Source organism: Denticeps clupeoides, chromosome 20 (genome assembly GCF_900700375.1).
Source record: "Denticeps clupeoides chromosome 20, fDenClu1.1, whole genome shotgun sequence".
Lineage (NCBI taxonomy): Eukaryota > Metazoa > Chordata > Actinopteri > Clupeiformes > Denticipitidae > Denticeps > Denticeps clupeoides.
Window position 1 is genome coordinate 12,177,117 of NC_041726.1, and position 13,663 is coordinate 12,190,779.

The 13,663-nt window shown below is 44.6% G+C and overlaps 1 protein-coding gene across 1 annotated transcript in view; it reads left to right on the top strand.

The window, feature by feature from the left end:
* Window positions 1-12,363, top strand: part of pvrl2l (PVR cell adhesion molecule related 2 like) — an 84,911-nt gene extending 72,548 nt beyond the window's left edge. The window contains exons 7-10 of the mRNA XM_028963715.1: window positions 4,749-4,884; window positions 7,457-7,514; window positions 7,792-7,875; window positions 9,672-12,363. Of these exons, the coding sequence (XP_028819548.1) occupies window positions 4,749-4,884; window positions 7,457-7,514; window positions 7,792-7,875; window positions 9,672-9,905 (512 nt within the window). The 3' untranslated portion in view covers window positions 9,906-12,363. The remainder of the gene's footprint in view (window positions 1-4,748; window positions 4,885-7,456; window positions 7,515-7,791; window positions 7,876-9,671) is intronic.
* The last annotated feature ends 1,300 nt before the right edge of the window (window positions 12,364-13,663 follow it).

Here is a 13,663-nt window from a genome sequence, read left to right on the forward strand (position 1 = left end):
TCTCTGTTTCCCCCCTCCGTCCCTCTGTTCCCCGCCGCTCTGACACTCCGTGAGCTGCGGTGGCCCTTAGCCCTCATCACTTACGCATGCGGTTTCCAGGTAACGGGTTCGCCACAGGGGGGCTGGAATGCCTGCCCCCCGAAACGCCTCCCCCCTCCCCCCCGGCCCCGCTCTAAATGAGACGGTCCGACCCGATCCCTGCTGAGCCCCGGTCAAACAGACGTGACCGGGGTTAAGGAGGGGAAGGGAAGGGAGGCGTTGACACGGATAGAGGAGTCAGGGCGTCTGCAGAGCTCCCCGCCTTCCCTCCCTCTGGTGTATGCATGTGGGGTTTTTTTGTTTAATTGTTTGTTTGTTTGTTTGTTTGTTTGTTTTGTTTTTTATATGAGGTCACCGAGTTTGCACTTTTCTGGACTGTTGAGACCAGATGCTTATAACCACTCAGCTCTTACAGATGCAACTGTGTATGTGCGTCAGTGTGTGTTTTAGTCAAGCTGTAACTATTGTGTGTGTACGTGTCATTTGGTGTGTTTTTGGCAACTCTGCGTTGGACCAGTGGATGCTGCAGGGCGATTATAATCTGAAAAAATGGGAGAGCAGATGGACAAAAATGTCCACCAAGTTGAGCTCCAGCAACAAGCGATTAAAAAAAAAAAAAACTTTTATCCTCGGTCTCTTACACTCCACGGCCTTCCTTCCTCCCCCTTTTCTGTCCCAATCGTTCCGACACACTCAAGCAGGCCACCGAGGGACATGCTGAGCTTGAAAATGTGGCGCTCTCAGGATTGTCACATTGCCGAGAACGCCAGTGTACAGTCGACAGAGAGGGACTTATACAAAGAGAGAGACGTGTAGCGACAATGGAAATCCACCAGCGACCCCCGATGTGTCGCAGTGACATGGCTTAGGTCACTGCACTGGAGTCCTTGGAATGAAAAGAAGAGCAGAGCAGCGTCCTTTATCGCGGAAGGGGGGTGGGGCTTTTTTATCAGTGCTACAGAAGATAAGTGGCCGTCCCGCAGGGACAGAGGAGTCCTATCCTACCCCCTGTGGCCCAGTCCAGCGTTCCAAATGAAAAGGGATGCTTGAGGTCACGGGGGGCTTTCAGGGTCACCTAAGGTGAAAGGGGCTAAAAGAAAACATTTAAAGAGGGCAGGAGGAATGATGGGAAAGTGGTGAAGATATGTAGGGAATGAACCGCGGTGGCTGGGGGGGGTGAGTGTCAGCCCTAATCCTCTTTGGATCGCTGAACGTGCTCGTCGTCGGAGGGGGGAGTGTGGGGAATGGGACACGAGAGTGATGCTTCTCCTGCCCGGGGCAGATTTAAGACTTCATATCTCAATTATCATGAGCTGCGTAAATCTTTTAACGTCGGGATGGCAGCCAGGCTGGGCGCACGATAAAAATGATCCCCTATTCTGTCTGTTCTGGCTGGGCCCATCTCTCTGGCTCCATGATCGAATTTCAGTTCCTGTCCATTCTTTTCAGCTGAATTCACTTCAATTTGCTGCGTCACAATTGTTTCGCTCAAGCCGAGCTAGTGGTGCATTCAGTGTCTACACAAAAACGCACAATGACCAATAATTAGTTAATATCTAACACTAATACAGCTGCAATGGTCCAAATATTATAAAATATTATAATCTTATTATGAATAGGGCTGGGCTAATGATGTAATTTTGATTACTGACTATTGCATCATAAAATAAAGGTTGGCGATTTGTTGTCAATCTATTAAGGTGGGAATATGAGATAAGACTGGATATCAGACTAATTGTGATCACAATAAATACGAATGATCAAAAAATGAAAGCAAGTGAATTAGAAAGTACATTCTATTTGTACCGGGAGGATTTGTAACTTCTGAGTCAAGAATGTCCCCTACACCTGAATCAGAAAATATTAAATAATATCTGTCTAATATCCATTCGCCTGGGGTGTGACGTCATTCCCTGTTCCAACAAATGAGCCTAGTGGAATGCAGCAGTAGTTCCTTTTCTCCCAGCCACACCAGGCCTGTGCCTAAGCCTGTGCTGACTGTGCTGTGTTGTTTGCACCATCATTAAATCCATTAAAATGCGGTTTCTGTATGGCACACGGTCATAGTTGAACAGGGTGCGTTCGCGGCTTCTTCAGAGCGGTCTAGTGGTTGAGGTTTTGTGTTTTTCCCCTCCCTGTCCTGTCATGCTGATGAAACCGCGTTCTCCGAGCCGGGGCTGAATATCTGTCTTGGCTCCACAGAAATCTGGCTTATTTGCATACTTGTTTCAGGACCAGATCGTAATTAAGCCTGTGTGGTGTTGTGATTTGCCTGTCCCAGTGTTGAATATAAAGGCTATTATTTTATTTAACCGTTTGCTTTATCCAGATTTGTGCTGTTGTATGAGTATGAGCGATAATTAGTATAGTTATTAGTCAGAGGCAGCTGGAATGCGCATCTCTTTGTGTTTTAACACAGTCAGTTGTTAGCCGGCGAGTGGTTTAATGTTGCCCGTCACCCTGCTGGATCTAATGCGGCTCTGCAGATTGAGTGGCCCTACATATTTTCTCTCTCGCGCGCGTTCCCTCTCCTCTGTTGCGCCTTCTGCTCGGCTGGCATGTGATGATTCAGGAGTCAGCCCGCGACCGATTGTTATTATTTAAGCGGAGGCTTCCTCTCCATCTCTGTCTGTGGGCTCCACCCCCTCCTCCACCAGCCTGCCTGCTGCCCCACAGCCCTCCCACCGCAGCGGCCTGATGCCTGACTTTAATAACTAACCACTTGTGTGTGTGTGTGAGAAGGAGAAAGAAGGACCCTAGTCTGAAGGAATACAAAGAATGTCGAAGAAAGCAAGAGAATGAAAACATGTTGCAATACAACTATTCAGATTGTGGTAATCTGTATGTGTGAATATGTGTGGTTTTTTTTAGATTCTAGTGACGATTTTGGAGTCCTCATTTAAGATGTAGCACATTGGATGTTGTGCAGAGTGAGGACGTGTAAGCTCTATGGATCGTCGCTACTTAGTTTCTATATATATTACATTTACATTTAAGGCATTTATCAGACCCCCTTATCCAGAGCTACTTACAACCAGTAGTTACAGGGACAGGTCCCCCTGGAGACACTCAGGGTTAAGTGTCACAATGGTAGTAATGGTAGTGGGGTTTGAAACTGAGTCTTCTGGTTCATAGGTGAGTGTGTTACCCACTAGGCCACTACCACCACCTACTACCATATATAACTGAAGTTGGTTTTCTGGTTGAGAGAAATAAGTGATTCTTTTAGGTTTTCTCAATATATTTTAATCCAGAGGACGTATTTCACCTTTGTAAATGTTATAAGACTTTAAAAATAAAGGTCTCTAAAGGTCCTCCCAATGATAAGAAAAACATGGCATTTCATTATGAACATTTTGTGTTCTAAAAAAAGTGTCCATTTTTACTGGCATTAGTTTAGGAGTAGGCTTGGATAAGCGTTGATGCATAGAGTTAGTCACAAAGATGTACAAACCAACGTGTGTGTGGTGTCACGGTGCTCATGTTAGATCTTTAAAAAAAAAAAAAAATCAAACGGACTCCCCTGCAGCACTGTTCTCTTCAACATCCCACCAACGTTTTATCTCTCCATCGCCACGTCGCAGACCTCCTCCGACTCTATCAGGAATGAGTCACGGGCGGGGTGGTACCCGAGAGCAGGCGCCGCTCTCCAGCGCTGTAGACTCTTCTGGAAATCCAGCTAAGCACTTTCATTCGGCCCTGAAAAGAATGAAACAATGCTGCACTGTCAGCCCTGGAGGAGATTTAGAGGAATTTTCTGGCTGAATGGTTTGAGGTGTGTGTGTGTGTGTGTGTGTGTGTGTCTATACCTGGCAGAGCGACATTTCTGAGACAGAGACAGCTCTGTATGGTCACTGGTCCCGCTGTCCCCCTGCTTATGTTATCTTTTGATCCATGACGTCCCTCATTTTTTATTTACGGGGCCGCTTTGGTTCCGACGGGGGAACATCAGTGGTGAAATGCTTTCATTTAAAGTGCTGTGTGTGTGTGTGTGCGTATTTGCGTGCTTTTGTTTGTGTGTGCAGAGTCTTGATCTGAGCGCAGTAGATGCTCTAAACCTCCCATTTCATCCTCCACCTCTCATTCTTCCATTTTGGTGTGTGTGTGTGTGTGTGTGTGAATGCGAGTCGGCGTGAGGACGTGTGACAGGCAGACACCACCTGCTGATGCACTGTGAAAGGAGGCGAGGGGTTTTTTTGATAGAACTACTGCTAAAGCAAGCTGGAGGCCAGTCTCTACTGCAGAATCTAAACCCCAACCCAGAGTCTAAAAATAGAACGCATCAACGTGGGGAATTGGTGTGTGTGTGTGTGCATTTGCATTTGCATGTGTGTTTCTCTGCTTCTCGGACCCGCGGGCAGCGTGTTTTTTCCACTCCGCCGTCTCTGTGTGATGAAATGAGTGACCACAGCTCCCCTTGTGGCCGCGAGCGGCACCGTGCGCCGGAGTTTCGCCAAAGTAACACAATGGGCGCACAACGATGCTCTCTTGCTGCAATCACGGTACGATTCTCCTCTCAGCAGGCAGCGGCGAGGCTAATTTTAGCAGGCGTCTCTCGCACCCAAGCTGTGCGAAGCCGCAGAGGAGGATCCTCCAGTCGCCCACGCGGCTTCTCCCACAACACACCTCCAGTCAGAGTCGTTCACTCGATAATGTGCATCTGCTTGCTTTTTTTTTTACTCACGGATGGAAACGGTCTCTCTTTACAGAAACCAGGAGAGCGGATCCACCTCCAGCTACCGCCGGCATCATTGGGGGCATCATTGCTGCAATTATCGTCCTGTGCCTGATTGGAGCGGGAATCTTCATATACCGCAAACGGCGACAGAGTGCTGAGAACGGAGAGTGAGTGTCTGGCTCACACACACACACACACACACACATTCTTTACATAACAAGCAGCCACGAAACGTTTCAGATCTTATAGGTTTTAAAAATAATATATACACATTTGCTCCCCGCAGGGTTAACCTCATAACGCCCACCGCGGCTATTCACGCAGTTGGCGCTACGAACTGTCATTTGTGGTGATGAAAAGTCGCAATGAAAATAAACAAGTAGTGTACGCATGGGATTCATTTCTGGTAGGGATGGTGTGTCCTCGTGCTTTGTAATCTAACAATGTCCTCGGCCTAATTTTTGGAATTATTCAGGAACAACACGACAAAGTCATTAAATGACAGTGTTGGGAAGATGACTTGGTAATCTCAGTAATAGTTTTATATTACTGTATGAAAGTAATAAAACTTATTCCATTTTGATCACTTTTCTAAATTCTGAATTTGTGTTGAAATTGTGTAACCTGGCGGTGATCACCTTACATAGCAGAACTAAACACTGACTTCTGCCAACACGAAGTAATGTTTCCTGTCAAAGGCCGGTAGCACCTGACATTTTTTTTCGGCCTTCCTCAAGGTGTCATGGTAGGATGAAATGATAGAATAAAATCGCTGTAATCAAATTATAATCTCTGCTACAATGCACCACATCAATAAGGCCAACTGTTAATAAGTTAAACTGTTAAAATTCGACATTGACGATGGTGTACGCAGAAGTCCGCTTCACGTGGATTTTTATATTCAGTGGGAACTGATTGGCTGACACAAATTCCACCCAAATTATTGCCTGTCATGGTCCCAGCAGCACCCCTTCCCCTTCAGCAGCACCCCAGCAACCACCGAAGTAGACGACCACAATAAGTGCTGACCCATGGGATTCAGCACACCTACCTGTCACAAGCACAGCTTCATACTTTACATTTACGGCATTTATCAGACGCCCTTATCCAGAGCGACTTACAATCACTAGTTACAGGGACTGTCCCCCCCTGGTTAAGTCACTTGTTCAGGGACACAATGGTAGTAAGTGGGATTTGAACCTGGGTCTTCTGGTTCATAGGCGAGTGTGTTACCCACTAGGCTACTGCCACCTGCAGCACCTCTGCGACTGCGCATCCCCCCTCTCCCGATGACAGTAGTGGGTATCGTGCACAGCGGGTATTGCAGACTATGTTCACCCAGTTCCTGACGACCATACGCTGGCAGCAGGAAGATTTAAAAACGTGCTGCGGCCGACTCATCCGCTCCAGGACCTTCAGACTCTCACTGTCTCACCGGCAGTGGATGCCGCGCTGCCTCCCGCTCGTCTGGCTCCGCCTCCGGCAGCACACTGGGCTCGCCCTGCCCCCGCTGTCCCCACCTGATGCAGATTCCTGGCAGATTCCAGTGCTGATTGTCGGCCTCCAACCCGGTCAGTTTCCGCACGAAGAAGCCCAGGTGACATTTTGCATCGCATGCATGATGGGAGAACCCTGAACTGGGCCCTCTTGAAGCAGAAGGATCCTGTTCCAATTCATCTTCCAAGCCGACTTCAGATTATTCTATTGACTTGCCCATCCAGAGTGGCTGGAAGGCGTCTGTTTTTTATCATGACCTGCGAGAGGACATTAAGGACGAGACGGTGAACCGAGACTGGGGCAGCACCCTGGAGGAGACTATTTCCCTGGCATCAACTATTGTTCATCTGCAGCAATAATGCTGCCGTGAACACCGGGAGGTACAAGCAGCCAGCCCACCCCCATCCGGTTCCCCAGGAGCGTTTCCCTTCATTCCAGGCTGCCGCACGAACCTCCACGTTGGAGGAACATGGCCGCAAGGTGCCACAAAACCTGCTTCTTCTACCTCCTTCACAGGACACTGGTGATGCACCATGAGGCTCATCTCCCTGCTCCGTAAAGCTGTGTCCTCTTCCCAGGCATAACCAGCAGCCGCACCGTCCCCTTCGCCGCCTTCGCTCATTGATGGGGCCGGAGGAGCGACCCTCATACATATACCCTGCAAACCAGTGGCCACAGAAGAAGACCACCACAGAAGAAAACATAGCAAGGATGCAAATTCCTCGCTTGAATCTTTCATTTAATTACACCAGTAACATGGCGTTACTCCCCAACACTGTTCATGAATTCACCATTAATTAGAAAGGATAGACTGTAATGGCATACGGATTTATTATTGGTTGTGCCACGTCTGAGGGTGCGAAGGGGAATGAAGCGCACATGCACGCCGTTTCAAATGAAAAGGAATTATTATAAACACAAATAAACACGGCACAATGGGCGAACACAGAAAAGAAATGACAGGTTGACGGGTTGTTTGCCGTGATTGAAACACCGTAAGGCCTCGCGTGTACCCTGATGAAGATGTCTGAGTCTTGATATATACCTGATGGGACTCATAGCACGATTTATTTAGGCATGATGGTAGGAATTTTTCCCTGCAGTGCTCGTGCCAAATGTACCTAAAGTGGTCTCACGTACCTTTTTTGCTAACACTCCATCCATCCATCCATTCGGCTTTAAGTTGCAGCATAATGGCGGCTAACCTGCCTGCCTCTCTCTCCCTCCCTGTCTCGTAAACAGCGCTCCACCCAAACACAAGCCCCCTCCTCCCATGAAATCCGGCAGCTCCACTGAGATGGTGAGTGGACCAGGACCCCGTCCTGCGCACGCTTTTTCTCATTACTGTTTCACTACGCTGCTCATACCCTATAACTTTTGTGTCAAAGTAGATATGTAGCGGAAATTAATTTCTAAAAATAAAGCATTTGTTGTTGACATAGCATTTTTTTTTTTTTACACAAGATGGATTTTTTTTCATCAGCAAAAGTCCTCTGGCTTCACTGGGTTTAAAACAAGGTTAATATGTACTCATGAGCAGTCTGTGTGCTGAGTCGACTCTGTCTCTTTGCTCTTAGCTGAATAAAGCCCACGACCCCAGCACCCATGAGGCGCAGCCACTCAGTCAGCTCTACTATGAGACCAGTGGGGAGCCCGTCACGGTAAGGCCACATTATCCAAGTACATCCTCACACAGTCCATGTACCTCATCTGTTTTGTGACAGTACAGGATGTGTCTGATTAAAATTTAGAAAGCCGGATTTTTCCGCCAGGCCTCGTTTGGAATAAACGAAGAGGAATGGCCACTCAGTACTGGCATAAAAAATGCATCGGTCTCAGTTTAATCCAACTGAGGACATGACAAGATATCGATGTTATGACATGTCTTCTTTATAAATTTGTAATATATACTAGATTTAAATGTAAGACAATTTTCCACAGATTGCATGCGTATAATAAAGCATCAAATCAAAATAAAATGAAATCATTTTTATCGTCACATCAGTTGGGGACTGTTTTTGAACTGGCACAATGCACAGTGCTCCACAGTCATGGTGCTTGTTCGCTTCCTGCATCATGCATCCTCAGAACCACTTTGTAGGATTCTGTGTCTCGAAGCAGAGAAACTAAACACCCTTTTCATTGGTGTTCACTTGTTTTTTGTCAGCCAGAACACCATCTTACATTACATTTACATTTACAGCATTTATCAGACGCCCTTATCCAGAGCGACTTACAATCAGTATTACAGGGACAGTCTCCCTGGAGCAATTTAGGGTTAAGTGTCTTGCTCAGGGACACAATGGTAGTAAGTGGGATTCGAACCCGGGTCTTCTGGTTCATAGGCGAGTGTGTTACCCACTAGGCTACTAGCACCCTTTAATGAAACCATCTTTAATGATATTCGTGTAAACAGAATTTAAAAATGATTGAATGATTAATACCTGCACTTGACAATACATCATGTGCACAAACATAATTAAAGAGCAAGTTCTTTTCCTCGTTTTATTTAGTTTTTTATGCAAATCATGAGGATATCTTTGACCTCTGACACTAGCTGCACTTATCATCATTTTGAAAATTGTGGCTCTTGTCACAAACACTCAGGTACAGTACATGTGAGCGAAAACGTGCAAAACTTCTCAAAGTAACAGTAGTACAACGGAAGACACGTGACATACAACAGGCATAAATAAATATTAAACAAACACTTTAACATGGCAAAACTTAGCCATTTTTTCAATTAAAAAGCCCAAACGCTTCCTGAATTACATTACATGTGTTTTTTCATTATAGGATTAAAAAAAAAGTTTGCAATAATTATACCCTACTGGTGGTGGTTGCATGTACGACATTTTGAAATGCAGCAACTGGCAGCACATTTCACTTGACGGACCATAACAATCCAACAACAGCACAGACCGGCGCGGTGGTAGTAGCCTAGCGGGTTACAAGCTCGCCTATGAACCCAGAAGACCCAGGTTTAAACCCCACTTACTACCATCGTGTCCCAGAGCAAGACACTTAACCCTGCGTGTCTCGAGGGACTGATGTTGAGGGGAGGATTTTGTATTTCTTCGCATGCCGAATCCTCTCCTGCGTGAGGCCAGCAGTGTGTGTGCCCTGGCCCGGTCGCCATGTATAAAGCTTTGCTGAGTGAGAGCTAGTGAGTCATATGAAAAATGGGTGATCAGCCGCAGTAACTCCGCCAGAGGGGCTTTGTGAAGATTAATATGATGAGCTGGTTATTTAATCTTCGATGATAACCGTAAAGGCAATTACCATTGTCCCCGCTGCGACGCGCAAACACATCTGTCATCAGGGCCTGTGGGAGCGTGCGGGTGATCTAGAACCATAATTCCCCACCTGTTTTTCTCCACATGGGACGTTCCTTATATCTGTGTCGAAAAAGTAGCCTCGCTAGGCAATTGCTAATGCCCGTCTGTGTGTGATGCAGGACCTGGACGCCTGCGATGACAACGATAACACCACCAGTCCGGCCAATGGAGGCGGGCCCACTGTTTGGAACAACTCGGCACACACCCACAATCCAGATGACACAGGTGACAATGCTGTGCCATACATGGACTCTGGAAACCCACCGGACGGCCACTATGCATCCAACGAGGATCTTCCAGCTGCCAACGTGGCTCGTGGCGAGAGCTTCATGTCGGCACCCATGCTGGTTTAACCGGGAGGGCTTCAATTCCGGCTGGCACTGGCAACAACACTGCCACTCTGCGGGCCTGCGGCCACGCCCCAAACAGCACAGTGACCTGCCAAAGCTGTGGACACCAACGCCAACCCTCCCCTTCCTCATATAGTGACATGACCTCCTTGCATTCAGTATTGCCAACTCTCTCCATTCACCAATTGCCCAAACACGCTACAGGCCATGACTGGGCCATGAAGGCTTTTTTTTTTTTACTTTTTAATCCCTTTAGATAACCAGAACAAAACTCAACTGGCTTTCCATCGTATTGGGAGTTGGCAATACTGGAGGGAAAAAAAGGAGGGTAATGTGCTGTATGTTGAAACCTTGGTTTACAGCAAAGCACACAGTGAATACATCCACACTCACAACCCAAGACCAATATATCTGCCAGGTATTCTCACAAATAAATTTATGTTCTTTGTTTGGGAGGAATTCAAAATGATACTTATATATTACATATATGTATCATGTTGAATGTCTGTCCATAAAGCACTGCACATACCAGAAAGCTTTTTTAAAAATTGTGCAATGTATTTAATATTAAGAACTTGTTGCCTTCAAACCTGAGTTTAACTTGAGGTTGACATGGTGTTCTGATATCTGCAGTGCATTTTACATTTGATTAAGAAAAAAGGTATTTTTATATATATTGCATTTAAGAGCCCTTTGATTTTAATGCATTCCTTATTTGTTAATCAAGTGGAATATGTGATAATATATTGTTTGTTTTTACTTTGGTCTTAAGTTTTAGCTTAATTTCTGAGGCTACCACATTTTGTAAATAATATCAAGGATTAATATATATTGTCAGTTAAATGTGTGCATAATTAAGAAAAATGGCACCACTGTTGTACGAACTCAAAAAGTGTACCTTTATTTTAACGGGTATATTCTAGTCGTATGCTGATGTTTTTAATATGAACATGATGTGGACTTTATTCCGTATAATATGCATGGAGTAATCGGTGGCTTTAAAAATATATATATATGTATATTACTGTGGACATTTTTGCCAAGTCCACTGATGCTGTGGTCTATTTTTTATGTTCTTTCCATCACTCCAAATATGTCCAGGTAAAGCACAAAATGATGACTTTTCTTTAAAAATGATGTGTTTAGAGGTGTTTAGCGTTAATGTGGGAAAAAGGGAATGCCCTATCAGTCGCTAGACCTGGGCGATTGTCATATTTTGATCTTGCTGTGCAATCTCAGTATTGACTCAAGTGAACTATATCACCCTGCAATTTCTACATAAGTGATAAAGGCGCATGGTTGAACACGCTCTGTTCTCACGGAGAGACGGATGTGTGGGAAACTGCTCCAATGATTCTGGTTGCACAGACGAGATAGATGGATGTATAGAAGATCAAGGCCATACGTTGAGAGCCATGAAAGACAACAGCAGAATGGGTTATATATATATATATCGATTTCACACTGCCTGCCTACCGCCGGCTCCCCCACTGGGTCTGCCAGGCACCAGTGCACATGCTTACACTGTAAATCACTACAATATATATTACCAGTAATGACTGTCATGCACTCTTCACTCTTCTCAAGAGAACACAAGAATGTCTGCATGTTGCATGGCCAAATGGGTAGCTTATTTAAATCATGCAAGAAGATGGAACTGCAATCCTGATGGTAAAAAAAAAAAAAAAAAAAAAAAATTATCAAGACAATCACTGTACTTCACAAAACTAAAGATGGTCAAAGGGAATCATTTCCTCTCTTCGTTTTGAACTGTGATTCCATTTTTATAAAGGTGGATTTTTTTATTTAAGGTATTTTATATATGTTGTTCCATGCTGTTATGGGTGTATATCTGTAGCATTGTTCTGATGTTTTGTTGAACCTCAGACTGGAAAAGGTTGTTAGGTAAGCGACAAAAGGTTTAAGATACTGTCGGTCTCGCTTTTTTTTTTTTTTTTTAAATCCTACTATATTTTTCATTTTTTTGGTTTTGTTTCAGTGCCGAAGCCATTAATGCAGTAGGGGTGTGCAGCATAGCATTTTACAGGATTATTGCTTCTCTACCTTTCCAGTTCAGTTTCTAAATGATGCCAAAAAGAAGCACAAACTGTGATAGTTGGATAACACTTGCTGACTCCTCTTTTCTCTCCACACATCCGCTCATGCATTTGCAGCTTCATTGTCGCCAACCAGACGTGCCTTCGTTAGCTTTATTTTTAGCTCTGCAATTCACACATCACATAAACTTTCCACTTTAAAATAACGGCGAGACAAGTCGAGGTAGACCTCACGCAGAGTAGAAGAAATCAGACACTGGAGATGACTGTGGGATTTAATGGTTCTCTTTATAAGTTTTTCCTAAACTTTCATTTGATATGTATTTTTACTTTTCATTTTGTACGCATTTGTAAAAGTTGTTTAATGTTTTCTTGATCATCATCCAATAAATTGTATAATAGAATTGGTGTCTGTTGTTCCATCGGTGCATTTTATGATGATAGATTTGTATTTCAGTAAAGATAAGGCATTTAGTTTAGAGTAATATTTTCTATGCCTCAGATTCTTTATTTCTGCACTTTATTTCACAACACCGGATGGAATAATGTTCTCAAACTGTGGTACACTTCATCGCACACTAGAAGCCTCTGAGATATTCCCAGCTGCTTTGTGTTTCGATGCAGTATAGAATATGTGGAAGCTGTGTATAAAGCTGTGTATAATGGTGGTACTTGGTTGGGGTACTTGGAGCGCTAAATGTTTTGGAGGTCAAACTTCTCATGAAAAGTATGAGAACCACTGATCTAGTAATATTTGGACTTGGATCAGTTGCCCATTGGAGCTGGCAACTTTAAATGTAAAAAATATTACATCCTACTCAAAATATGCAAAATGCTGCTATATTGTGCTACATGCTAACATGTCATTTCGAAATGCCATTCTAACACAGTATTTTGCTTTCTTGTATTGTCCTCCCTATCCATCAGTTTGCTGCATGCTTCGAATTCTCAAGATATGCGGTATTTGCTATGCAAATAAAATGACTCATTCCCATCCAACAGATACGCTGCAAAGGTGCGCTTCCTCTTGGTTGTGGAGCAGTACTAGGTGTCCATAAAGTTGCTAAAGTTGTCATTATTTTAAAAGAATGTGGACCGAAGAGTTCAAACCAAATCTACCAAGTTGTGGAGTTTGTAGAAAGTCTGAAGATCTGTCTGCTAACCTCAGACAATAGAAAATCTAAGGCGAGACGCGAATGACAAAAATAAGCAGATGTAAAAAAAACGAAACAAATGAGGGTCAATTGGTGTGTCCCTTGTAATGTGTTTTCATTGGCTATAGCTCACAAATGTAGCTGATCACAGACATCATGTGTTGACTTGATGAGTGTCTTTGACATGGACAGGACAGGACATTTGGTTGCTCATTTATCATTTACAACATTTAGCAGACTCCCTTATGCAGATCAGTAGTTACTCAGGGTTACACAGGGAGACACTCAAGTGTCTTGCTCAGAGTCATGATGGTTGTACGTGTGGTTTGAACCTAAGTAGGTGGTAGTAGTCTAGTGGGTAACACACTCGCCTATCAACCAAAAGACCCAGGTTCAAACCCCACTTACTACCATTGTGTCCCTGAGCAAGACACTTGACCCTAAGTTGCTCCAGGGGGGCTGTCCCTGTAACTACTGATTGTAAGTCGCTCTGGATAAGGGCGTCTGATAAATGCTGTAAATGTAAATGTAAGTATTTTTGGTCTTCTGG